At 43.1% G+C, this 27,137-nt stretch overlaps 1 protein-coding gene across 5 annotated transcripts in view; it reads left to right on the plus strand.

The window, feature by feature from the left end:
- The first annotated feature begins 212 nt into the window (after nt 1-212).
- The window catches only part of PBX1 (PBX homeobox 1), a 309,416-nt gene continuing 282,491 nt past the window's right edge, over nt 213-27,137 (plus strand). For 2 of the 5 annotated variants that reach the window (XM_046681663.1, XM_046681662.1), the window contains exons 1-2: nt 218-1,113; nt 4,314-4,387. In XM_046681663.1, coding sequence (XP_046537619.1) covers nt 923-1,113; nt 4,314-4,387 — 265 coding nt within the window. In that variant the 5' untranslated portion in view covers nt 218-922. Of the gene's footprint in view, nt 1,114-4,313; nt 4,388-27,137 lie in introns of all 5 variants that reach the window. The other 3 variants (XM_046681658.1, XM_046681659.1, XM_046681657.1) reach the window with 3 other exon arrangements.

A 27,137-nucleotide genomic window follows, 5' to 3' on the forward strand; every position in this document is an offset into this window, starting at 1 on the left:
GCGCCGGGCGAGGAGGAGCTGAAGGAGGCCGAGGAGGAGGTGCAGGGAGGAAAGTAGGGGGAGGAGGGGCCGTCTTTTCTCTGATGGCCAATCAGGGGAGTGGGGCGGGGCTCCAGGAGCCCTCCTCCCTCCTTCTCTCCCCCGCCTCCTGGCTTCCCCGCCCCCTCCTCCCTTTCCTCTGCCTCCTCCCCTCTCCTCCTTCTCGTCCTCCTCCTCCTTCTCCTCCTCCTCCTCTCAGGCTGTGGTTTTTCTGTATATGTTTCTGGAGTCCTGAGCCTGAGCTAAACAAAAGCAGGAGGCTGACGGGGCTGCTGGAGTTTGCAGAGACACGGAGGAGGAGAGAGCCTGTGCTCTGCCTGCCGCCGCGGCTGGGGGAGATCTGGCTTTTGCAACAGCCCACCCCCTTTGAGATCACTCTGGCCCGGAGTGGGGGTGGGGGGCAGCGGGGGGTGGGGGGGAAAGTTTGCATTGCAATCCCCCTGCCTTCCTCTCCTTTCTCCCGATCAATGCATATTTGCAAAAGGATTAAGCCACAGATTTAAGCGCCGGGAGCCCATTTCTGCCTTGCAAAGGAGACGGGACTGAAAAACCAAAAGCCAGCTCTGATTTCTTTTCGTCAAGTGGGAAGGTGGTTTATTTTTCTTGCTTTTTGGAGTCAACACCCTTCCCCACCAGCCCTTATCCCCACCCTCACCCCGCAACCCCTTCACGCCCCCCTCCCCCTCCCCACTCCCCATCCTCCCACCATCCTCTGAAGAGGCAAAGGGATTTTTTTTTCTTTTGGTCTTCTTTTTTCCCCCCTTCCCTGTTTATCCTGAAAAGGATTTGAAGACAGCTTGAAGGATAAAAAGCCTTGGTGCTTCCCAGGAGCCGAGCCGAGGAGCAGAAGAGGAAGAGCCGGGGGCTGCCGTTGCCTTTGGAGATGGACGAGCAGCCCAGGCTGATGCATTCCCATGCTGGGGTCGGGATGGCCGGACACCCCGGCCTGTCCCAGCACTTGCAGGATGGGGCCGCAGGGACCGAGGGGGAGGGCGGGAGGAAGCAGGACATTGGAGACATTTTACAGCAAATTATGACCATCACAGACCAGAGTTTGGATGAGGCGCAGGCCAGGTGAGATGGAAGCTTTTCTTTTCCTTTCTTGGGGTTTTTTTGTTTTTCTCCCTCTCGCTGGGGGAAACAATGGGAACCGAATCACCACAGCGCTTTCTTTTTAAAGGTTATTTCTTTTCCCATTTTGACGAGCAACTATATGGCGGAGGAGTAAAATTTGAAGGAGCGTTGTTATCGAAAGTGTAATCGCCCATGCCATGATGTGGCTGTGTGTGTATATGTATATATTGTGTGTGTGTGAGTGAATATAGAGGTAGTCATATATATCCACACGAACACTCAGGCACGACGAAAATCCTGCCAACTGATCCAAAAGCGGCCCTCGGCACTTTTTTTTTACTGCTTTAAAAAAGTATCAGAGAGAGCAGAATTGTCAAGTTTTGAACAGCATTCCCTGCCTTCTTGTTGAGGGACTCCGTAACCTTACAAAATAAAATGTCCCAAGAACACTTTATTTGCAATTTTAATTGACTCCCTACCTAATTCAGAGACTTGATTTTCTTTCCTGACATATCCCTCCAAAATTAATTTTTATCTTTTCCCCTTTCTCCCCCTACTTAAAAAAAAAAAAAAAGAGAAAAGGGCAATTCTTTGTCAGTAGTTGTCAGCTATTCAGGAAATATTTTGCATTCATTTAATTCTGTTTTCAAAAAAAGCTGATGGAAAGACAAGAGAATTTTGCTTTTAGACATATTTGTCAGTTTTAAGAGACTCAGATATGTAGTTTAACTTTATTGTCTGTTAATTTGGGTCTGTTTACTAACCTTCCGTGGCACAGAATGTCTGGTCCTTTAAAAAGGGGTGGGGGGTAAAAATCAAGCATGCTCTTTTTCCCATGCTTCTTCCAGGACCACTTAGAAGGCAACTAAATAGAAATGAAGGGATGTGTGCATTTTATATGTTTCAACCCTATAGGACATGATGATCTGCACTAAGGAAACATAATAAAGAAGCTGTGTGGCTTCTCAACTTAATCCACTGCCAGGTATATAGTTCTTCACTCTAGAATTTTACCGTCAATTGTCTTTCAAAATAAAACATAAACTAAATGGCAGCCCACTAACAGCTTGCCCAAGGCCCATCTCGAAAGGAAGAATTTTAAAAATCTAATGATCACATATGTCTATACAATTACCCAGCTTTGTGAAATCTCAGAAGTAGTTGGTTTTTTAAACATGGATACACAATTCTTTTACCTCAAATGACTTAGTTGTATGGAAAACACATCATTATATATATATTTTTGTCTAAGGGAAATAGGAATTTGAGGTGAGAAAATAAGCAGTTAAAAGCATGAATGTTATGAATTACACTCTTATTTTAGCTGCAAGCACATGCAACATGTAAACTCAAAAGTGTTGAGGTTTATGGGGGCTTGAAAACTTGGAATGCTCAAAGACTGGAACTATTCTAAATTTTTTAAAATAGAGGAAAGTTGGCAGAAATTAATTGGTGTTCTTTTTGAATTTTATTATCCGAAGAAAAGCTAATAGGTATGGGAAGTGGGAGATTTCCCACTGGTAATCTGAGTTTGAATTGGAACAAATTTCTCCATTACATTGTTCCAGAAAAATAAACTCAGGCATAGCAATAAACTGGTTTAATAACAAGTTTGTGAAGTGGAAGGGGCCGGGAAGATTGGAGACGGACCACTTTCCTGATGTTTAGTGCCGCTCCTTCTTGGTAAAACTGAGGACAACCGTGGCTTGGCGGGTCCCCCTTTTAATGGCCTAGAGATCAGATACAATTCTGGGATAGGGAAATTTTCTGTTCTCTCCCTGTACCATCATTGATGTGCTGTGGAAATGCAGTATTTCTGAAAAAAACCGTGTAGAGTTTGCATTTATTTTTATTTGTATTTTTTTGCATTTGGGCCTGTATCTAAGAAGACAATTATTGAAAACTGTTTTAAAAGGCCCCCAAAGAAGGCTTTGATACGTTGAAGTCTTTTCCACCTTATTCTCACCCCGCAGGAGAACTAAATCACCACTAAGCTTTCTTTTTGGTTAAACAATGTAACTCTACTTAGCAAATACTGCATCTTTTTCCTTTTCTTAGTCACACCTTCATAATGTACATTTATTATTTACAAAGTAAACCATTAGTATTTTAGACAGGATGTATGTGTTTATTTTGATACTCTTGGATTTTGAGCTTATTACTCCTCTGCTGTACAGTATATAAAGCATGCTTCTCGTTTCTGTTTTTCATGAGGATGTGTGTCCATTTTTTAACTTTCAAAGGGATTAAGAAAGAATTGCCTGTGCCAGAGCTCTCCATTTATCTTTACACATTAATTTTAGTTGGTAAACAGAATTCCCTTAACTAATAGCTGATATGATCAGTATTTTGTTTCCAAAACAGTATCCTCCTGCTAAGTGCTTCCATAGTAAAATAAAGGGAAAGGTATTGTTTTGTTTCTCAAGTGCATTCTGAATTCAGACACACACTACAGCCAGGTAAATCACTAATCCAAAAGGCAGGATTGTATTTATTTTTTCCCCAATGGGTACAAGGTCCTAATTGTAAATAATTGAATTTCAACACCTGCAAATAAGCGGTGTGTGCACGAGAGGCATAATGTGAACACAGAGAAATGAATTTATTCCCCATATGGGTATGTTTGCCCCCTGGCAATGCATTTCCATACTCTTTAACTTGGGGACTGAAATTTTATAAATTGACAGTTCTACTCAGAAGACCTTTCAAGCATCTTGTGTTTATGAGAATACAGGGGCATCTGCGGAATGAATTCGAACACATGGATGAATTAAATTTGAAAACACACACACAGACCAACAGGCAGACAGCTCCTAGGCTGTGGTGGTTGCATAGTTTATACAAAACTGTTAACCCGTGCGTTTGGCTTTGCTTTATTTATTGCCCCGGATAGGATTATTGGTTTAAGAATTTCACTTTGATTAAACTACTTAAAAAAAAAAACCTCTGCCTAAACGGGCATAATTTAGGTTAGTTCTGTTCTGTAGTTGAGTCCCTACTCTCTCCCTGCTAATTAACATTATTTCTTTTTCTATGGTGGGACTCCGTATATTAAGTCATAAAACAGTTGAAGCATGCCACAGAGTTATGCTTGATATGTAATTTTGGCTAAATGTTCACATTTTGTTCCCCTGTGCATTATCAGCAGTTTGATCCTGAAAGTCCACCTAAGCTATTATGTTGTTATTTCTTTCTTGCAGAAAACATGCTTTAAACTGCCACAGAATGAAGCCTGCCTTGTTCAATGTCTTGTGTGAAATCAAAGAAAAAACAGGTAGGAATGAGATTCCAACATTTGGGCATTTTCTTTGGCCCATTGACTCACTGAACCCATTATTTAAATATTAAAATTTCAGAATAGAAGTCCTCTCAAGATTGATCTCATATTCCAATAGGAAGTCCGAGTGGCCCTGCTTCCTGTAAAAGAAAGCACCAAGTTTTCTTGACAGCTATTGTCAAGCATTACTGGTTTATTCTCTTTAACTCTCTTCCTGGCCTCTTTGAAACTGGGGCTAAAATATAGGTTCTGAAAGGAGATTTGTAGAATAATGTGCCTTTGGGGGAAAAAATATGAAAGTAAAAGTCCATTTCCTGAAGGAGTATATTTTGGCCCATATTTAAAAGCCTATTTTTTGGGAGTTTGGGCATGAGGGCTAAACTGTTTAAAGTTTCTTTTTCTTTTTTTCTTGTAATCACAAGAAGCAGCAGGCTAGGGGTTCTCAGCAGAGTGCTGTCAAATACCTTTGTGAATGCGCCATACAACATCAGGTTATCGGTGTTCGAGTGCCCTGTGATTTTATACCAGGGAGAATCGTTGGATTTAAGAGAATATCATGCCATGAGATCACTCATTCTGTTGTTTTTCTACTTTCTAGACCTCATATCATGGACTAACACACTTATAACACATCCCAGGAGGGCATTTAAATTTTAAAGCAACAATTAAAAAATAGCAGTCATCAATCAGAGGTATTCTTAAACAACAGATGCTCCGGGAAGGACAGTTAGCAACATCCTCTTGTTTGTTTATTTTAATCCTTAATTTTCCAAAGTGGGTGAATCTCTCCCTTGTAAAAAGAAAGAGTTGAGAAGGCAATCTGAAACCAGGGCATAAAGCTGAGGAACGAGGGGTGGTTATATAATGCGGGAGCTTCTGCTGGCCTCTGACTTGCTCGCTCGCTTGAGAGCAGTGCGAAGTACCTGCCATCCTATTTATTTATTTATTTTTTACAACAAGGAGTGTAACAGTCAATAATTCATATCTAAACCATATAAGCAAGGGCATGACATGAATGAAAGTGACAATAAATATGATTGCATGCCCGGTTGATATACATTGATAGTTACACATAAAAAAAGGGGGTGGGGGGAAGAGGGCACACAGAGTGATTTTCTTTTTGCCAGCTCTCTGGGTTTCTTTTTAAAAAAATAAATAGTTTCAAGATGTGGCTGTTGATGGAAGATGTAATTATTTGGGTTTTGAAATGTATGGAAAATTAGTACGCGGCTCCTTTGTTGGATGTTATTTGTGTTGTGCATAACATCCTAGACAAAGCACCTGACCAGGGATGTTGAGACCCTAAGCCTTCCAGGTTGCCTTGCCAAAGCCTAACCTTATTGCAAAGCTGTTAATTGCATTATTTTAGCCGTGAGACACCTTTTCAGAGATTTATGGATTGTGCATACAAATATCAAAAGAGCTTTTTCAGTTTGTCACACTTTTTAGTTTTTTTTTTTCTATTAGCCCAGAGCAGGAAACCTTAAGTGTGTATATATTTTTTTCTCTTCTCTTCTTTTTTTCCTTCCCATTTTTTCTCTTGATCTCTGATGCTTATTTACTTTGAATATTTGATTTGTAGGAATTTGTTTCTAATCGAGTATGCGTTCCTGCTGATCTTGATTCGTAAAATGTAGAATCAGGATATAAAGGCATATTTGATAATCTACGCTAAAGAGGTTATTTTGGAAGACACTTTATCAGATTTTTATTGAAAGGAAAGGTCGTCAGGGCACTTAAGTGTATATTGTGGCCAAAGTGTTTAATTCTAGTCTTCTAATTAAAACCTACTGAGGCAGTAGATCAAAGTGGGTGGGTGTGAATAGAGATCCGGTTCTGGTGTGAGTTAAAGAGTTTGCTCCTTATCCATATTGGCTAAAGTATGGTGATAGGAAGCAGCTATATTGGTCAAAATAATACTCTGAAGGTGGAATTTATTGTTGGACTGTATATTATATTTTTTACATTTTCTATTGAATGACGTTAATGTTTGGAGATTTTTAAAAATCTAAATTAAGGTTTTGTGTGTTGTCTCTAGTCTATTTTAAAAAAATAGTTTATTGAGGACTATATATTGAAAATGATAAGGATCAATGCCCCCGTGTTAAGGGCAAATACACACACACACACACACACGCAGAGTTGTGGAATGAGAGGGCACCCATGGGTAAAAGTAAGACAAAAGAAAGAAAGAAAGAAAAAAGCTTTCCTCCTTATTCCTCACCTTGTATGTTGGAAGGATTAAGGGGAAGGAAGAAACCTCTTCTGGAATGTTGAGTGTTCTGTGTTAAAGGTAGGAGACAACTGTGGTGTGTTGAAAAGAACCCTTTGATTCTAAAGCACGATTACTCCATTACTCAGGCTCTGCCTGACCCCCATTCGACGGGCCAGCAGACCTGCCATGCACTGGATGTGTTGGAGACACATAAAGTATCTGTAAAGTTGTAGGAGCTTTTTTTTTTCCCTCTTGATACAAAGCTAGTGGAAAGATCGCTTAGGATGCTCAGTTCACATACATTCCTTCGTGGTTTTGAGACTTTCCTACTGGTATGCTGAAGCCCCTTCGCATGTAATGAGTATTTCTGAGCTTCCATCTCCAGCACTGGCGAGGTTCCTTGATGCAGGATGGGCTTCGTTCGGTGGTCTGTCTTCTCTCACGAAGTTCACACATGGGGCTCACCTAGGTCTTTAGAAGGAAAGGCACGACTCTGAGAGTGGCCTGCTCATTGCACTCATTTGCTGCTTTTGCGTTTTTTTTTTGGTCAATGACATTATTTGGAAAACTCAGAAATAAGTAGGAAAACTAGTTGACTGTCTTGCCAACCTTTTGGAACTTTAGAGAAACACACGTGCACAACACCCAAGGTAGGCGGCACTGTCTAAATTACAGTTGATTGATGGGAATTTAAGTCAGAAATTACTGTGGGGATATTGGAAAAAAAAAAAAAACGAACCCATGTGTCTTCTTGCTTCAGAGTGTGGGTAAGTTTTTATTTTGATACTTTTTTTGGCTTTTTTAAATAAATGCTAAGAAAAAAGGATGCCCGCAAAATACTCGGCGGTACTCTCAAACAACAGCAAGACAACCCTGTCGAGACCTACACCAATGTGTTTTTCAAAAGTGGCTTTTATTTGCTTGCTCCTTCTGGGAACATAGAGGTTTTTAATATAGTGTTTTGGACTATTTAATATCTCACTTTCTTTTTCTTTTCTTTTTTTTTTTTGAAAGCCATTTGTTGTTTTCTAACAAATTAGCAATAGGCTGTTTTACGTACGTGTGTATGTGGTTGTATTGGGGTTGATGGGATAGAAGAGAGGGAAAAAAGTCAAACATATTGCATTTCTTAAAAAGACCTTGAATATATTTTTAAATGTTTCTTGATTTTTTTTTTCCTTTTATGTCAAAACTCATGCAGGTTTAAAAATTAGGAAAACATGCGCAAAAAATTGGGTGCCATTTACTAAGGAGAGTATTTATAGATAGCAATGAGTAGCTGGAATTCTTGTGAACGGTTTTAATTTTAAAACATAGCAGCTATCTGTGGCGCTTTTCAGCCCGTTTTCCTCTGCGTATTATCTGTACTGAAGTTAACTCAAATCAAGTCACTGAAGGAGGTTAAAAAAATTATTTTTCTTGCCTCCTTAACACCCTTCGTTCTCTCTCTTTTCTTTCTTCTCTGTGTTTAATTAACACCCCCATTACAGAACTGTAGTTTTGTGTTTTTGTTTTTAAATCTACTACTGTATTTCACTTCTGACACCCTCCCGTATTATTCTCGCCTGCCACTTCTTTGTAATGGAACGATTACATTCTGGGACTTCTACTTGTCTCCTCTTTATAGCATTGGGGAATAATGTGCGTGTGTGTGTGTGCGTGCGCGGTGCATGCATGCACACGTGTCTGTGTGTTTGTATATGTAGGTGCACGGGGCACTATGGAAGGAGGCCGTGTATTGCAGGGAAATACTTCTGATGGTCTTAGGCCTTGCACGGAGAACTGGAGTGAAATAACTTTTAGACCATTTAGAGCTGCTTCTGATCGGATTCCTTTTGGGGGCGAAGTGGCAGGAGTGACTTTTCCTAGAAGTTCATCTATAGCAAGCAAATGCAAAAACTTTTTCTTGCTGATGAGGGGATTCAAGATTTGGTCTTTCTCTTTTGGGGGGAAGGGGCTGAGAGAGAGAAAAGGGGTGCAAACGAAGGGAAGGCACAAGCCAGTTGTCCTTGAACGCTGCCTTTCAGGCACAGCGACGTGTTAAGGCAGAAGTAATGTGGTTAGACTATATGTTATTTGTTATAATCTGGATATAAGCTATAGTCCTACAGTAATAGGACTCTGTGAGAGACAGGATGTGAGCTTCTGATGTGTCCCTTCTCTCTAGTCACTTTTGTGCGTTCCATTTTTAGAAGTGGGTTTAGACAAATTCTGGCATTTGAAAGGTGGGGAGGAGGCTACAAAGAACCATTTGGACATACCTACCAGAATACGACTTTTGGAAATGTGGTGTCATTTCTTCTAACGATAGGAGTGTCTGTGAGGATTGGAAATGAGAGAGATTTCGGTTAAACTGAGGAGACTGGAAGAGGATTCGTGAGAAGGAAAACGCAGAGAGAGACTTGTGACCCAGGAAGTGTGGGGTGTGGGGAGCCGCGAGCCGGGAGCAGGGAGGCTGTGCGTTCCCGGTCGGGTGGCAGGTTGCACTCCAGCTAGCCGGCCGAGGGGGGCATTGCTTGCTTGTGTAGTTAGCTCCATGCTGGGGACCAGGCCTTTTCACAGGCTTTTGCCCCTGTGTTCTACTGACATCCATGAACTTTTGGTTGTTGTTGTTGGCAAAATTACAAAATACGCCTAAACAAGCAAACAAACCCAAACCTGGATATTGAACATATTTAAAGAGGAAAGCATTTTCATTTTAATTTAAAGCATAAGCCTGGCTTCTTTCGAGACATCATTTACCTGCATGCCTTAGGAAAACTTGGCATTATTTTGGTTTCAAACTTCTTTTAGATGTCTACTGTTATATTTTGAACTTGGTGAAGTAAACCTACATATACTTTTATTCCTTTTCCTTTTTATAGAAAAAAAATTCACCCAAACCGCCACGTAACAGAGGCAGTGTCCTAGGTCGAGCTCCCAAAGATAGCTCTTCTTTAGTTTCCTATGACCCTGAGAGCACCCCGGCCATTTGCATTGCCATTTCAGCCTGGGTTAGAGGAATATAGTAATTCTGGCTCCACCTCTGCCCCTTATCTGAGACGATGTGGCAAGGTCTAAGGAATGCAACAATTGATAAATAAAGTAAGCAGAGGATTAATGAGTTGTTTGCAGAGTGTTTTGAATTCCCTGGGCTATATAAATAAAAGGTGCTGTATTTTCTATAATAAATTATCTCAGGACTCATATCCTGTTCCATTTCGTAGGATGACATTGTATTAACTCTTTCAGGCCAATAGTGGAAACGGGTCTCCTAGTATATAATTAAGTAATATGGTAGTCACTAGTCTCTCATGAAGAGAATCTCTGGTCGAGTCTTTTGGGCTCATCTGCATCTTAGATATGTCACTTTTTAGAACTTGGCAGAGTGACTTCCAGAAAAAAAAAAAAAAGTGCAGGTGTAGACTGTCATAAGATTATAAAAGCTATCTCCTTTTATGGCAGAATAAGGTCAGTAGTGACTTCCCAGAAGGTTTTCTTAGCTCTGACAGCTCTGTTTCAATCTCTCAACTGTTGGTGGAAATCAAGATTGCAACAGGTAGAAAAATTTATCCTTTATGGTTTAAGGTCATACATTCAACCTCATCTTCCACTGACACTTTTGTCATTATGTGGGTACTGAGATGGATGCCTCATACCTGTACTAGTTCTGGACCTACCAGGAAATAGTTATAAGATGACAGGCAAATTGGGTAAATAATTTTAGGAGAAGCTATAATAGTTGTGGTTAAGGACTTGGTCTCTGAAGCTAGACTGCCTGGGTTTGTATTCCAGATCGCCTGCTTTATAGCTGTGTGACCTTATTCAAATTACCAAACCTCTCTGTGCCTCATTTTCTTCATCTATAAAATGGAGATAATCTGGTACCTATTTTAGGGGGTTGTTGTGAGGATTCAGTGAGGTAATACATGTAAATTACAGTGCCTGGCATAGAGTAAAGAGTCAATAACTCTTAGCTTTTATTATTTCTGGCCCCGTTTCCTTATATGAAAAAGAGAGGCTTGCACCAGATGGTCTCTAAAGACCAAGCCAATTCCAAGACTCTGTGATTCTGTACTGAAAAGAGACAAAATTGCTGAATTTAAGATTTGCTTTCTTTTGTTTCTCTCGCCATTCTCTTAAAGTGAGAATTAGCCGTATCTGGCCAAAAGGCTGGAACTAGGTTGGAAGAAGAGGGGGAAAAAAAAAGAACAGGTAAGAGCTAGGACAAAGGTTTTTAATTATCTGCTGTCTGGACAACACCCGCTGGAAAAGCTACAATGGCGTGGATTAGCGAGGATGTTTTCTTAGCATCAGCAACTGAGATATTATGTAATCATAGTTAAAAATATTTTCCTTCTGAAAACGCATAAGCCCATCCATTCCACTCACAAAGTTTCAAAGCAGAAAGTGAGTTTAGGGCACCCTGACCTCTTCCTGTCTTCTTAGTATGTTCCTTATTTAGGAAAAATTTTTATCTTCGTCATGACAGTCTTGATACATAGTAAGTTTATTCTTTTTTCTACAGCTTTCTTGAGATATATTTCAAATACCATGAAATTCACCCTTTCAAAGTGTATAGTTTAGTGGTTTCAGCCTATTCACAAAATTGTGCATCCATCACCACAACCTAAATTTAGAGTGTTATCCTCACTCTTCAGAAAACCCAGTACGCGTTACCAGTCAGTTTATATTTCTCCCTTTGCCTAATCCTAGTAACCACTAATCTCTGTCACTATGAATTTGCCTATTCTGGACATTTCACATAAATGGAATCATACGGTATATGGTTTGTTACTAGTTTCTTTCGCTTAGCATAATGTTTTTAAAGTTCATCTGTGCTGTGGCATATATCAATACTTCATTCCTTTTTAGAGGCAGATAATATTCCATTGTATGGATATACCACATTTTGTTTATCCACTAATCGGTTAGGTTGTTTCCATATGTTGTTGCTGCTATGAATATTTGCATACAAGTTTTGTGTGGACGTTTGTTTTTATTTCTTTGGATATATACCTAGGAGTGGAATTCTGGATCATGATAACTCTGTGTTCAGCATTTTGAGGAAGTGCTGCACTGTTTTCCAGAGTGGTTGTAGTAGGTGTATTCTTAGGTCATTTTGTGGATGACAGTGAGTTTTGTCTTCAGCACTCCCAGCCTTCCATTTTTTCAACCTTTTTCTCCAGTGAGGTTTCTTCTCCACGTTTAGGGCTCTGCTGTATTTTTTGTCTTTTTTGATCAAGAAAAAATATTTTGATCAATTTATTAGAATTGAAATGTGCGTGATCAGGATTTATGTAAAACCTCTTTCACAGCTATTTGTGTTTTAAAGAGAAAAAAAAAAGTAAGTCAAAGGAATGAATCTCTACTGCAGGGAATTCAGATGTCAGGTTCCTGGAGAGGAGGACTTTTGCAAAAAGGATTGGACAATTTTTTGAATAGCAATCCCGTAGGATAGAGAAAGTGTGGACTTTGAGGCAAACCAACCTCGATTCGAATCCTAGCTTGTCGAGTAACATTAGTAAGTTGTTTGATTTAACAGGGCTTCAGTCTCCTCCTCTGTACAGTGAAGATAATAATACCACGTAGGGTTGCTGGAAGGACTAAGCAGGACAATATAGAGCACACAGTTCAGTGAGTGTGTTCAAAAAATGGCAACTACGGTTATTTTTCTGAAACCACATGGCAGAGTGGTGGCCATCCCTCTCATTCCTTTGGCTCCGTCTGTCAAGTTGAGTGTTCTATAAGCTCTTGCCCAGGAGGTTTCGAGGCTCACGGAAATGCTTCCTGACCCTGCTTTTAAATGCTTTAAATGGTTGTCTCTATGAGACAGAGACAAGTCTAGGGCTCAGCAAAAGGCATCCCAACGCTCCTGCACCCCGCTCCTTCAATCCTAGACTGTAGGGAGAGAATCCCACAGAACAGTGCTGTTCAGTGAACACATATATAATTTTTAATTTAAGGCTTTCCATTTTCTAGTAGCCCATTAAAAAAAAGTAAAAAGAAACAGCTAAAATTAATTTTAAGAATACGTTTTATTTAGTCCAGATATATCTACAATATTTCAACATGTGATCAACATAAAAATTAATGAGATATTTTACTTTCTTTCTATGCGTGTACTAAGGCTTTGAAACGCGTTGCGTGTTTCACATTTACAGCATGACTTCCGTTTGGACTAGCTGGACTTCAAGTACTCAATAGCCGCATGTAGATGGTGTCTACCGTATTGGACAGCCTGGCCATGGAATGATTGTTCTGGCATAAACTTTTGTTTTGTTCCTTTTTTGGTGTAGTTTGCACACTCTAAGGAAGACACATGGTTGTTCCCTACTCAAACTTGATCTGGTAGTCCTGTGGCAATTGAAATTTGTTCCTGATGGATAGCCATCTTCCAGAGTAAAGCATATCTAAGGCATCTCTTTCTGGGAGTGTCCCACTGCTGGGAGCTGGGACGAGCTGGTTCCCGGCTACCTCCTCTTTTTTGCTGCTTTCGTTCCCTAACTCCCTGTTTTATGCTTTGTTTCCTTATTCTTAACAAAATATGAAATGTTGCCTAAAATAGAATGAGTGGGTGGAAGCAGCCACCTTGTTTTCTATAGCTAGAGTACAATGGAACCAAGTACAGAGGACTGTGACAAAAGTTCACTGGACCCAGAGGCAGGAGTTCTCAGGCCTAAAGCCGACTGCCTCCAAGTTTGTCTGTTATTTTGAGAATGCCATTTAACCTCTTGGTCTCGGGTTTCCACACCCATCGAATGGGCAGCTCTCGAGAGCCGCTAATCTGACCCCACATTCCATGGATCATGAGCCCCAACATGGTCCCTGCCAAGGTCTGGCTTCATAGGACAGAAGGCAGGTGGAGCGTTTATACGATAAAATTCTTTTTTCTTGTTATGGCAGTTCTAATTTATTCTGTGCCTCCTTATATCTATTCTAGACAGGCATGTAAAACTGGTTATGGTGATGGTAAAGCTGCCTCCATCAGTCAAGTTGAACTGGAGATGGCAAACTGGGAGGGGAAAAAAATCACTGGTTTTTTCTTTTTTTTTAATTAAAGCCTTCAGCATTACATTTACAAGGCCAGTTGGAGGCCAGTCCCAGTTTAATCCACCTTGTTGACTCTATGACTGAATGCAAATAATGTTTCTTTTGCATACTATTTGTAGCTGTTGGATTCTAGACTGGAAATTGCTTTTGGAAAATCTGAAGATTTACGGCTGCAGGATTGCAAGTGCACTATACCTTTGCAAGTTCATATGGTACAGCCCAGGAAGTCAGGAAACTTGGGTTTTGTTTTCACCTTGGAATCTGGAGTTACTTGTTCACCGTCTGCCTCAGCTGAAATACTAAGATAATGTCTGTTTCCCACCTAACTGACAGTGAGGCTTCTGGAAACTTAAAGTGAGGATATTTACAAAGATGTTTGACTCTCCTTAAGAAAGTGTGGTCCAGTAAGTGTGAGAGAGAAGTTCTGTATTTGTCGAGTTTTGAGACTGGGTTGAATCTGCCAGTAGGTCAAAGGAATAAATTTACCTAGTGGCCTTTGCTGGTAGGGCCGAGAGAGAGAGAAGTCAGTCTTTTTTTGAGGAGTTTAGAGGATTTGAGACCAAGTGTTGTCACTGTAAGAGAATCCTCCTTATAATTCTCACTGTTAATAGAATTGAAAGTTTGCATTTATCTTTTGTCCCTAACAAAGAAAGCCTCTCAGCGACCCCAATGATGAGCCCAGCCTACATCCATTCTGAAAGGTTCTCTATGGATATGAGGGTGTAGACGTTAATTCCTTTCTACAGAATTTGCATGCAGAGGCTCTAGGGCCGTGCACCCTGCTTACATTAATAAACATTTAAAAACAAAGCGCGGGCAACGCTGGCACAGCTTTCCTTTGTGTGGCCCGCTTACTAGGGTGCCTGTAATCCCTAACCCCTTGCGAGGGAAATGCCTGGGTGGGTGCGGGTGGGTGGTGATGCTGCGCGCGGCACCGAGTATAAAGGCCGGAGAAGTAAGCACATCGTGTGAGGAATAAATTAAAGCAGCTTCGTCTTGAGGCCAATTAAGGGGGAAAGGAAAAACCCACGACAGCAACAGAAACCAAGAAATGAGAGAGCGTGCTTGCTTAGACCAAGTGAAAAGGAGAAATCGGCGTCGTCTGGAAGGAGTTTAAGGGGATGCATCACAAAATAAAACTTTTGGAACTTAAGAAAATGCGAAGAAACAGTGGAGGAGCCAGGGAGCGAGCCACATGGCCTTGTGCTAAGACGAGAGGCCCCTTTTAGGCAGGATCCTAATGTTGCGGGCTGGGCCTTGGTAGCCGGCGCCTGGGTCTTGCTGCAAGCCCCCGCTCGACTCGCCTTTCCGAGGAGGTGCCTAGGGAGGCCGCGAAGCCCCCTCGCAAAGCTGTGGACCTCACCGCCCGGCTGATGCACGCGGCAGAAGGGACGCTTGGCAGCGCCGGGCCGCCAGCTCCACGTCGCCCTCCCGGGGCCTCGGCTGCGCCCGCGCTGCCGTTCGCTCTGGGTTGGGGGACCGGAACCACGTTCCCGCGCGAGCCCCGAGCCCCCAAGGCCCCCGGCGCGGGCTGCCCGCTCTGGGACCGGGAAGCCAAGTGTCCCTGGAGTGGGGCTTGGTTGTGGCTTCAACATTTCCCTTTTCTTTGGCTCCATCCCTCCCCCGCCACCTCCTCTATCCCCGCTGACCTCACTCTCCTTTCTCTTAGAGGGTGGCAGGAGACGACCCCCGCCCCCCAGGGGAAAAACACTGTGGGGAGCCACCCTTCCTTTTTAAAATACCTATCAGGATGGGCTTGGACGCTCACAGCCACAGCGATCAGAGCCTCCGAGTGAGGGAGTGAGGGAGTGAGGGTGCCGGCGGCCTGTCCCCAGGGAGCCGGGCCCAGGGTCTGCTCCTTCACTGGGTCTGAGCCGAATTTTCGGTATGCAAAGTGCCCGTGCTGTGCAGACATCGCTGGTGGTGGTTTTGCATACAGAAGTGAAATTCAGAAGGCAGCGTGTAAGCACGTGGGTGAGTGTGTGTGCGCGTGCGCGCGCACTCACACGGACGCATGTTAATTTGTATCTCTCTTCGTCGTTGGTCCTGTGTTGTTTCCTCTGTGTTCCATAAATACTATTCCGGTTGATGGTTTATGGTATTGAATGAATCAAATCACATCATCTGAAGTTGCTGCAGAAACCCTCGTTCTTCTCTCTCTCTCCGCTCTTAGAGGGAGCACGTCATTTTCCCCTGGGGAGATTTTTAACCCAAAGAACCTTGATGTACTTTAAACAGCATTGACATTTGTTTTTGTTGAGCTTGGTCTGATTTCTCTAACACTTGAAGAAGGTTTGGGGCCTTCAGACATACCCACTTTCTTATATGGCCGCTTGTCTTCTCTCAGAGGAATGTCTGAAGGGGCCGCAAGCTGCCTTACTTTTGCAAGTTTTCCAAAAATAGAGGATTAATTTTGGTAATTTGTACCCCTCCTGCCCATATACACATAGTTGCTTCCCCTCCCCCATCTAGCCTGCTGGAGCCCAAGGCAGGAAGGGGCTGTCGTCGTGCTCATGCCTAAGCCATATTACTTTATTTTTCTTCTTAGAAAGTTACACTCGGAAAGATGTTCTTGGTGTGTGATTATTATTCTTAAATGGATTCTCATGCTTTCCTTTTATTGCTGTTACAGCCTCGCAGAGCAATGACCGGGTCCTACAGTAGACCCTCCAGAAACTTTCTATTGAATGAATGTGCAAGAGCTACAAGTCAGAAAGGTTGAATTCCCTCATTACTTAGAAAATCTATGAATTAATTCTCCCTCTCAATTTCCACCAGCCCGGTCTCTGATCCACCAGCTGAAGAATCAGGCCTATTATTAATTTCGCAGGATGAGTTTCTCATCCCAGTGACTCTGGGGGAGAGGATGCAAGGGTCATTATGTAGGTTGAGAGTTCACATGTTACTTCTGACTGTTACAGATGTTGTAGCTAAAATATAAGAGTAGCAATAATCATACCAGCAACAGCGATAATAAAGAATGAAAATAATTGCTTCCCTCTGCTCCTGATTTGGACCCCCGCACCCTCCTACTCATTAACTCTACCGTGACTCCTCCATTTCTAGGTGTTTCAGATTCTTGATAACCACAGCTGTGGATTAACCTCCTAAAGGCTTACACTCAAGAGAGAAGCATCTTCCTAGTGGCTTCCATTTGGGCATAAATATGCAAAGATTGGTCGTCTTGTCAAGATCCCATTTGAATATACCTTCTCCTCACCTACAATGTCACCTCCTGAATGTTGCCCTTCCTGAGTGGAGGTTATAGAGGCCTAATTGTTTTTAAGCAAGTTTGACCAAATATTTTTGAACACCACCTGTTCTGGAGATGTTAGGGGAAAACTCTCATCTCCCACAGGTTGAATAGTAAAAAAGTTAAAAACGAATTCCTGTCCTGGTTGGGTTTAGCTTTGCAATACTGGTTAGACCTTTACATTTTCGACCTTCTAGAGGGAATGATGAAATTGCAGTTTGTATTCAATTTTGGTCCATTTATTACTTTAGCAAATATTTATGAAACTTCTCTCTATGAGGCATTATGAAAGAGATTGAGGATACACGTGTGTAAGTTGTGGCCCTTACTCTTAATGAGCTTGCAGCCCAGGAAGGGGCCTCCAGCATGGTCATGAGTTGTGTACCATGGGCAGCAGACTTGCTCCCAAAGCCCTGTGCCCACCACAGGACCATTCCGTGGGGCCAGGAGTGTGGCTGGAGAGGTCATTTGCAACCCAAGTTCATTAACGCTCTGGGTGATATGTGTGGAAGCATGCTTTCTTTGATTCAGAGGTGCTGTTTTTAACTCAGGAAGCATGAGAAATGTTCTGTGTTTGAGTCCTTGCATATTTTGGCCCTCTTGCCTTTCCCTAAACACTGTAACCCCTTTCATTTCCTTCCCTCCTTCCCCCTTTCCCTCTTTCTTTTGTTCCCTTCCTCCCGTCTGGGGGGGCCTCCCCCACTCCCCCAAATTGCTATTTGCCCAACTTGTGACCTGAGACCACTTGGCATTTCCCTGGGATGGCTGGAATTTACCACCCGCTGAATAGGCATTCTGTGACATTTGCTCACCTGGGCAGCTTAAGCTATGTGGTCTGTGTGGAGGGACTGCCGAGAGGAAGTGTGAAATTTACCTCTGTGCTCCGGGGTTCTTGCCAGCAGGGAGACAAACAATGATGCTTTCTAGAAGCTGGAATTAATTTTTATCATGGCACACATATATAGTTATATATATTCATACACACATTTATTATGTATTCCATAAATGCATGTAGACAATTTGTGCATTATCTGTCATTCTCTAGTCATTATTTTAACAAATTAAATTTTCATGGTTAGCTTCATCTTTCATATTCATACCCTCCCCTTCCACAGCCACCTTCTTTCTTCTTCTTCTCCCTCCCTGCTGGTAGAAGACACTGGGTTAACTTAATGCTCTTTGAGGCCTTCTGCCGTTAGACCTCCTGTCTCCTTAAGGTTTGAGACTCCGGTGATTGCTTTCTCATCGTGGCCTGCCCAGTCTTTCTGCTGATAAGGAAATAGCTGCTTGTCTCTTTGGATCAAACTTGTCTACAGGCTTGTTCAGTCCAGTTACTGGGACAGGCCAGCCCTGGAGGCTTCTCCGGCTCTTGGAACATACAGACGCACAGTCTGTCTGTCCTGGCCGTCAGCCGAGGAGTGGAGGCAGGCAGTGTAGATGGTTAAGCTGTTACTTTATACTCATGTCTACTCCGTTCAAGTGATTTGAAGGGAAGAGAGCTCTGGGCCCCGGGCTGCGAGAAGAGTGGTGGTGGGTCATTCTAGGATGCAGCTGAACTGGAGATGTCAGCTGAAGTGATGCTCCTTCCTTCTCTGTGGAGCAGGGAGATCTTCCGTCCACAGGTCGTAATAGCTGACGCACACGGAACGCTGACTACATGCAGAGCTGCTGTTATTACCCTAGTTTTTAAGCTGAAGAAACTGAGATATAGAGAGTTTAATGAACTTCCCTGAAGTCGCACAGCTAATGAGAGGATGAGTTGGGACAGGTTTTAGTCAGGAAGTTTTACTAAATGTAGATTTTTCTACAAATATATTCATTCTCATTGAGTGACAGCCCTTCAAATGGTGGTTCTTCCAAGAAAATCCTGGGGAATCCTACTCAGTTGTCCAAAACCCAAATCATTTGGCTCCACACATCTCTGGTCCTGTTCCTCAGGTACACAGACTTAATTATCCCTTGGCTGTGCTTGGCTGTAAAACATAAGGAAAAGGAGCTAAGTCTAAAATTCTCCTTGGGCCTATTTCCTGATTTCCATTGGGTCTGTACCAGTTTTCTTTTTAGAATCCACCTGATTTCTTTCAGACAATGAGTGACTTGTTTGCATAGGTGGTCTAAAGCTGGACTGCCATATATATATCTCACCTTTTCTAATTTCTCCTGCAAAGCCTGGGGTTTTGACAGGAACATAATGCAAGGTACAGGGTCTTGTTCTTGCACACCCTTCCTGGTCGTGCCATCCTTCTGTCACATCTCCACGGGTGGCCTCCTCCAGGCCTGGGCCTCTCAGATGATTCTAAATGGTACAGATGGGAGCTTCCTTGGTGAGACCTGAAAGGCTCATGTCTCCAGTTGAGAGCCACTCTTGTCAGATTGGCACAGTGAGCAGCTCCATTTTTTGATAAATAGGTGTTCTCGTTTTGAGGAGGGGACAGCTACCTCCTGAGGGAAGTGTGGTCCAGAGGGCAGCCTGGTGGAAAGGACCTGGGTGGAGGTGAAGTCCTGGTGATGGTAACATTTGCAGGGCCTATTATCTTCACATCACCCCAAGTGTCAGAAGGGAAAGAAAGAATTCAAGGTATCCCATGTTTAAATTTATTGCTTAGAAAACAGTATACACCAGGAAGACCTTAATGAAGAAAATTTTGCAAAGGAAAAGAAATTCACCTTTTATCCTGGTGCCCTAGAGCTCGTATCTATTAGCAGCCCCTCCTCCCATGTTTGTATTTCCTCTTTTCATTTTCCTTATGGCTGTATGAGTTTTCCATTTCTTGGAAATGATTGTACTCATGAATGAAATTCTCTCCTGTTTACCAACAAAACCTTTTATGTATCTTATTTATTTATTTATTGCTCATCTCATTTCAAAGAGGAATTCAAGTAGGTTACCAAAAGCTACAAGCAATATGAACAGATTTACTAAATAAATGAGGAAACTAGAAAAGAAAATTGAGGTAGAAAAATAAAATGCAAAGGAATGTTAGTATATAACATTGCCTGTTTAAGATCCTTTCTCACTGTGGCCTTCCCAGTCCTTTTGCTGGTGAGAAAATAGCTTCCTGACTCTTTGGATCAAGTCTGGGACCTTGTTCAGTCCAGATCCTATAGAGGTTGGCTATAGATTTGATTCTGCTTCCTGGTAGCAAAAGCAAAAAGGGAAATAGGGTCAGTTTTCTATTTCAGAGTATTTAGAATTGAAAACAGATCAATTGTTGGCCATGAACAAAGTTTCTCCTGTAGTTCCTAATAAGAAGATGCTAAGTGACATGATAAATGTTGTCTTCAACAACATGATGAAAAAAATATTATATTTCATATTTTACCATAGCCCTTTATACATAACCTCCCCACAATACTTGCCAGATTTTAGTATATTTATTGGTTTATGATCAGATTCCCTTATTAGACTAATGAATTTCTGGAAAAGAATGATCAGGGCTTATATACCCAGTGCACAGTACAAACTCAGTTAATATTTTTTTAATTGAAACACTGTTTTATTTGCTTATGCAAAAAGGAGGAAAATCCACTTATTAACATTTATTGAGTACTTGCTACTGAAAAGAAGGATCAATCAAACGTTTCTGCCCTTGAGGAAGTTATGCTCTACTGGGAATAAATACATCTTAATAGATGCATTGGACTCTAGCTTGATAGGTGCTATGTAACAGAGGTGTGAACATTTTGTCTTTTGTGGAATCAGATAGATATAAGATTGCTTAAAATGCACTCTCAATACAGCTAACATCTCCCTTTGGAGTTTGGGTTTGCATCCTTAAGCCAAGAGGGGAGAGAAAACAGAGGAGGGCATCTGAGAGTTTTCTGAGAGGAGAGAGGTGATCGTCTTGCACATTTGCATTTTTACTTACATTCTTTTTGGAGAGAGGGTCCTATCCTGTTCCTTGGCTAGCTAGCCCACCCTCCCTGACCCCGAGGTATCCTGAAGGAGAGGGGGTGAGGGGGGTCAGGCCCCTCTTTTGCTCTCTTCCTAACTTGACCCGGCAGCCTTGGCAGCAACTCTGTGGGTCCACTTCCCATGAGCAGCTGGAGTTGGGCCACCACCGCCATTCCTGTGACTGGCTTACGGAGAAAACACGGGTCCTGAGACCAGGGACAGTGAATGATCCCTGGGACGTACTTGTAAAATAAAGAGTGAAAAGGGCAAACTTTTCTGCCACACTTGGCTTTTATCCAGTTTTGTTAATTTTTAGATGTTAATTACTACACGAATCAGAGAAGAGTTTTACCTTCTTATATCCCTTTCTCCTTCCTTCTCTTTCTTCCTTCCTTTCATTCAAAAACATTTACCCGGCACTTAACTTCTAAGCCAGGCGTCATGGGAAATGCAAGACAGGACCTTGTCCTCAAATTGCTTGCCATTGGCAGAAGAAAGAGAGAGGGCTTCAGGGCAGCTGTTGATCATGGCCTTGAAAGTGACCTAAGGGTAGCATAGTACTGAACCCACAGTGTGCTTGCTCTCAAAAAAGTTTCCAGAAAGATGATTGTAAGATTGTAAGCTTCCCCTTCCAGATGGTAGACTCCTAGGGAACCATGCTGTGTTCATCTCTGCATACCTAGCAGTACCAGGGCTTGGTATGTATATGATGCTCCATAAATGTTAGTTGAAGGAAGGATGGAAAGAAGAAGTCACAGATAATTCATCTAAATCTAAATTTGGCTTTATTTTTTCAGACCGAACCTCTCAAGAAATTATTGCCAAAATTACTACCGTCTGCTGAACTTTCTGTATGTGCTTCTCTGATGTGTCAAAGAATGAGAAGACAGGATGGAAATACCTCTTAGATCTCTTGGATCACTCCAGTGAAGTGCTCCAAACCCAGTGCTCAGAGAGGAAGAGGTTTCAGGTTGGCATCGACCTGTTATTGAAGGAGCGAGAGTTCTTGGATGGCTCCTCTGAGTCTGAGTTTTCTGAGTTATGATCTTGGACTTGGGGTTATGAAGCGAGTGTGGGGTGTCGTGCGGTGGGGGCGGGGGCCGGGAGAGGACACATGAGAACCATGTAAAAACAAGTGATAATCAGATTTAGGAAGCCGGCTAGACGCTGCCTTCCAGCAGGAGAGGCGGCGGTGGGAGGGGCAGCTGCTGCCTTAATTAGTCAATGGCTCAGGTTACGGCACCTTCCCATCCTCAAATTGGCCTGCAAAGCCACCTCCTTTCTCTCTTCCCTCTCCCAAAAGTTAAGCCAACTTTCTTTTCACTCTGTTTGGAGTTTGGGTTTGGATTCTTAAGCCAGGAGGGGAGAGAAAACAGGGAGGATAAGGGCATCTGTGAGTTTTCCGAGAGAGGAGAGAGGCAATTGTCTTGCAGATTCACGTTTTCACTTCCATTCTCTTTTCGGGGAGAGGCCTCTTCCTTGGCTAACTAACCCATCCTTCCTGACCCCATTTTCTGCCCAGTTTTCCTTCTATCTGATCAATTGAAATGTTGGAAAAGGACCCCTCCATTAAATCATCATAATGATAATAATAATAAAATAATAATAATAATAATAACCACCACAAATAAACCAAGAAGTTGGAAGTGGGATTTTTTTTTTTTTCTTTTTTTAGAGTGAAAGAGTTTGTAGACCCTGAGGCCGGGGAATTATTTTTTTTCGGAGGCTCTCAGGGCACACTACCCTTTCCCCACCCCTTCCAATGTGAGCGTGTGTAATTTAAACCTGTCCTTGGGGAGGCGGAAAGGCAGAATTGCCCCCATCTTCCTCACACAAGTCCCCTCCTCCCTCAGTGAGAATTCCTAGTGGGAGTCTGTGATATCTCAAATGGGGCTGTCACTTTCAGGGTCACTCCCTGGGGATGGCCTTCTCCCAATCCCAGTGCAGTTCAGATGTTGCTGAGTGAAGGGTAGCAAGAAGCTCATTTACGCATTTCCCTCCTCATCAGCCCCATTCCTTGTTGGGTCCTGCATTGGCTTGAGTGGCTTTCCTCTTTGGCCTTGTCCTTGGGTGAGGGGGTTGGTCTTAGACAAGGAATCTCACTGTGGGCTTTGAGGAGCTTAAGTAGGTCCTTGAGGGCCAGTCCATTTAAATGAAAACGTCCTAAGTATTTCCTTTGCCTCAGTTTGGAAGCCACTAGAACCACTTCCTTTGTCTGATTCTTTTCTGTGGCTGCTCCACACTCTTTCTCAGCAGAACCACAGTCTTTGCCTTCTTATCTCTGCTCTTCTCAGTTGCCAAGACTCTCACCCTGTGTTGGGCATCTTGGCAGCTAGTAACAATCTATGGGCTAGAAACTTTTAGCATTTTGGTTTGTAAACTTTTTTCTTGACATCCTCTGCTCATGTGTAGTCTTTTTCTTGAATAAGGAGCCCTTTCTTTTGTGCAGTTGATCAAAATAAATTTCAATTTATAGTCTCATCCCTTTTCTATAACATCCCTTGAATAAGTAGTCCTTATAGACATTGATTCATTCATTCATTCAAATACTCAACAAATAACTTCTTCCTGGAGTACTAAGTAAAAGAGAGAGAAAAGAAGTCTGGGAACCTGGCAGTACAACTCTGCTGGACATCGAGAAGCATGTGCTAGACTCACACCTCGGGAAATTAGAGCATTTTTTAGGATATTGAAAGAACCATAAATAGTGATGATCACTCTCATAATCTTACTGGCAAATCCATACGTCAAACCAAATAGGAAAGTACACCCAACACCCTCCTCTTATGTTTAGGAGTTTACACTGGTGGAGGGATTGCTCTGATGTATTCAGACAAATAGGAATAAGAAGAACAGAGGGTGTTATCTACTGAAGATACAGGTGCATGTATTTCATTGCTGGCCTTGAGGAAGCTGCTCATGGGTGGAGATGCTACGGTTATCCCTGTTGTAAGAACCAGCATCAAACACAGCACTAGGCACGTGGTGAGTGTTCAGTAAATGTTTTTCCCTCTTCATTTCCAAAGCAAAACGGAAACATCCAAGCCCATTTGCAGCAGCATCATGATGCAGGGGAACAGTTATGGGCCTGTTCTACTGTGGGGTAGATTGGAAACGAGGGGCCTGCCACTCAGGCCAGTTTCCTCATCTGAAATCTGGGCACTGATTACACTCATTAGTCTGGCCCCGTCCACCTCCAAGGTGGTTGTGAATCTCCAGTGAGATATGGGTGTAAAATGCTTTGTAAACTATAAAGCTTGAGTGGCTTATAACACAACTCTAAGACTTCTTCTCTAACCTGTACTGTCACAACCACTTGCAAAATCAAAGCCAGAAAAAGGAGTCACAGACTGGCAGGCATGTGGAGGGCTGATTTAGAACACGGCATAGATTTAGAAATCTTGTTGAACACAGAATTGGTGGGGCATGCAGTGAATATGGAGCTGGAGATCCCACGAGGGTTGAACAGCGAGGTGTGATTGAGAGTTAGATGATGGCGTATTGAGACCGTTATACACAGGGGGAGCTTGAAAATAGAGGTTACCTGCGTGCAGAGAGAACAGTGGCCACAGTCCACCAGGATTTGGGATGGAGAATGAAACTTGAGTGTCGACCTCATAAACCCCACACCTAATTTCAGCAACAGCTCTGAGTTCTAAGGATGAAGTGCATGACCAAGTACGTAAGGGACATAGCAAGTACGGCTTGTTTGTGTGTGTGCCCTCTGTGTGTCCCTATTTCACGTTCCCTGGTTTCACACACCAGGCCATAGGATGCTACAGCTCCTGCTGTATCTTCAGGTAAGGGGTACCGATGTCTGTCACTTTGTATGGATGTATTCCTGAAAAGCAGGTGGGTCCAGTTTTCATAACTGTGTCCTTTATTTGAGTACACTCCTTAGCTTCGTGGAAGCAATATGTGTGATGGAAAGAACACGGATGGGGGTATTACAGGGACTGATGACTTGGGGAAGTTGCTGAACTCTGGGGTCTTGACTGCCTCATCTTTAAAGGAAGAGGTTACATTTGAATGATTAATAAGGTCTCTTCCAGGGCTGGGCCTAGAACACCCCTTTTGCACAGGGAAGAGCCCTGTTTGTCATGTGAATACTCATGCAACATTTTATCTGCCTTTTTTTGTTGTTAGCTGTTGATCTTTGTGTGTTTGGTTTTCTTACATCATATGCACTTGTTCAATGGGTGGAGTTTATTTTCCTATTCATAGAATGCAGAATGAGAGGTTTTCAGTACACAGATTCACTACTAACTCAGGTTCCTCCAAACGTTAATGACTGATCACCTCATTGGCCCGTCGATCTGCCTCTCTTCATCACCAGGTTTTTTTTGTGAAGTTAAGGCGAAGACACAGACTCCCATTTGCAGCAGTTCGGGACTTCTGCTTCGGGAAAACAGCCTCACATACACTACAGGAGGTGTTCCCAGGAGAGGTGGAGAGACGAAGTGCCAGATGTTGTAGCAACATCGCCCCACCCCCTTCTAGTCCTGGTAGTGTGAATCTCCCACCCAGTCACTTAAGCCCACTTCTGATGTGCAAGAGGAGAGGGGAGAGAGCCCTGGGGATGCAGGAGGGCTTGTCACCTCTCATTCCTCCGTGCTGGGATGGACACCTGATTTTTGGGGTATTGAAATTCAGAGGCTGAGGCAAAGACCAAAGGACAGAGGCCAGACCCAAAGTGACTGCATGATTGCATGCGGGCGCACAATGATTGAATGGAGCAGTAATACCCATCCCTGGGAGCTGAAAAACCTCACGTCCAGATGTGGTCAGGGAGGTTCACAGAATGAAAGACAGTCTGATGAGTGAGCTACGCACGCCTGTAGAGTACAATAGAAAAATCAATAGTAAGTGGAGGTGAAAGAGTTTTAGCTGGGTTTTATTGAGCACAAAGAAGACAAACTGGCTTTTGCAGTGGTTCCAACCCTATGTTAATGGTGCTTTTTTGAAAGCTACAGTCCAGGGTTAGGGGAGAAAAGCCACCCAGGAAAAGTCACCAGCCCCTCCATGCAAACGGTGTGTGTGTACACAGATGGGGAAAAAGAGAAAGAGACTTGGGACTAAACATTTTTGGGTCTGTGCATGTGGATTTGTGCATGCGGTGAGGGGTGCCATGATTTTACGTGCATGCCTGTATTTTATTTTGAACTTTCAGATTGAGATGAGTTTGATCTGTCTTTTCCCATCCCTGGTAACTTTTTCCTTCCCTTTGCTCTCTACAAGTCTACTGTGGCTTTATTAGGAATTCCCTTTGGTTTAGGGGGAAAAAAATCACAGGGAGAAAGAGACCGGCTGGAGGGGAAAGAAACAAAACTGGCTGTTGGCTGGCAGCCCACAGCATGGGCCCACAGCCTTATTGGAGAGCGGTGCCCGGCCCTCTGTGTTCTTCAGCACTCCCCTCTTTACCTCCACGGTGCCCTCTTTTTTTCCTAAGGGGGCTGCGGGAGGGAGATTGTTTTACCCTCCTAACTCCCTTTTTTTCCTTTCTGTTGTTTAAAGAGAATTCGCTCTCCTTTTTTTTTTTTTTGAGGCTTGCGCCCAGAGAGCAGCGAATTTCTCCTTGCTGGCCTCTCCTCTCCTCCCCAGCCCCCTCCCTGATGAAGAGTTCATCCAAAGTTCGCATCCAGACTCCGAACAAAGTGGCGCAGACCTTTTCCTGACTCCTCACCCTTTGTCCTCATCACTCAGTGACAGACAGGAATCAAATGCTGAGGACCCAGCCCGGAGAGGGGCCGTGGGGGTGGGAGGAGAAAGGAGAAGTTCCCATTAACTCGCCGGGCCCTTAACAACCCCGGGAGGGAGGAGGAGGCGGCGGAGGAGGGTAGCGGCCCCAGAAAGGATTTTTGTTTAAGTTTCCCCAGGCACACACTGAGCATTCCCAAGTTGTTTGCAGACGGTTTCATCTGGTTTCTGTTTGAGGGGAAGAGAGGACGGGACGATCAGTAAGGAGACGGGGCTGGCAGGGGGGAGAGAAGAGACCGGAAAATGATAGCGGGTGCTTTTTTCCTGAAGCTGGAAACATTGAAGCAGGCTGATCCTACTGTGAGAAAACAGATTCTCTGGGAGTTAAGGGTTCACCTTTTGGAGGTGGATTACACTTTTCAGGACACCAGAGGACCATAGAGCAAATTACTTCTTCCAGAGTGCTAAATGATCCCCTGGTGCCCTAGAAAGAGCCGTTTACCTCCAAAAGGTGAGTTGTTTATTGCTGGTGAGTAGAATATTGGCTGTAATGCTGGCTCATCCATCCTCTCACATCCCTGCGAGGTATTTAGGGTGGAGGTGATATTATCCACCTGTCACCATGGGAAGGGGGCTGACAAATGCCTTTCTGATT

This window comes from Equus quagga, chromosome 13 (assembly GCF_021613505.1).
Source record: "Equus quagga isolate Etosha38 chromosome 13, UCLA_HA_Equagga_1.0, whole genome shotgun sequence".
Classification (NCBI taxonomy): domain Eukaryota; kingdom Metazoa; phylum Chordata; class Mammalia; order Perissodactyla; family Equidae; genus Equus; species Equus quagga.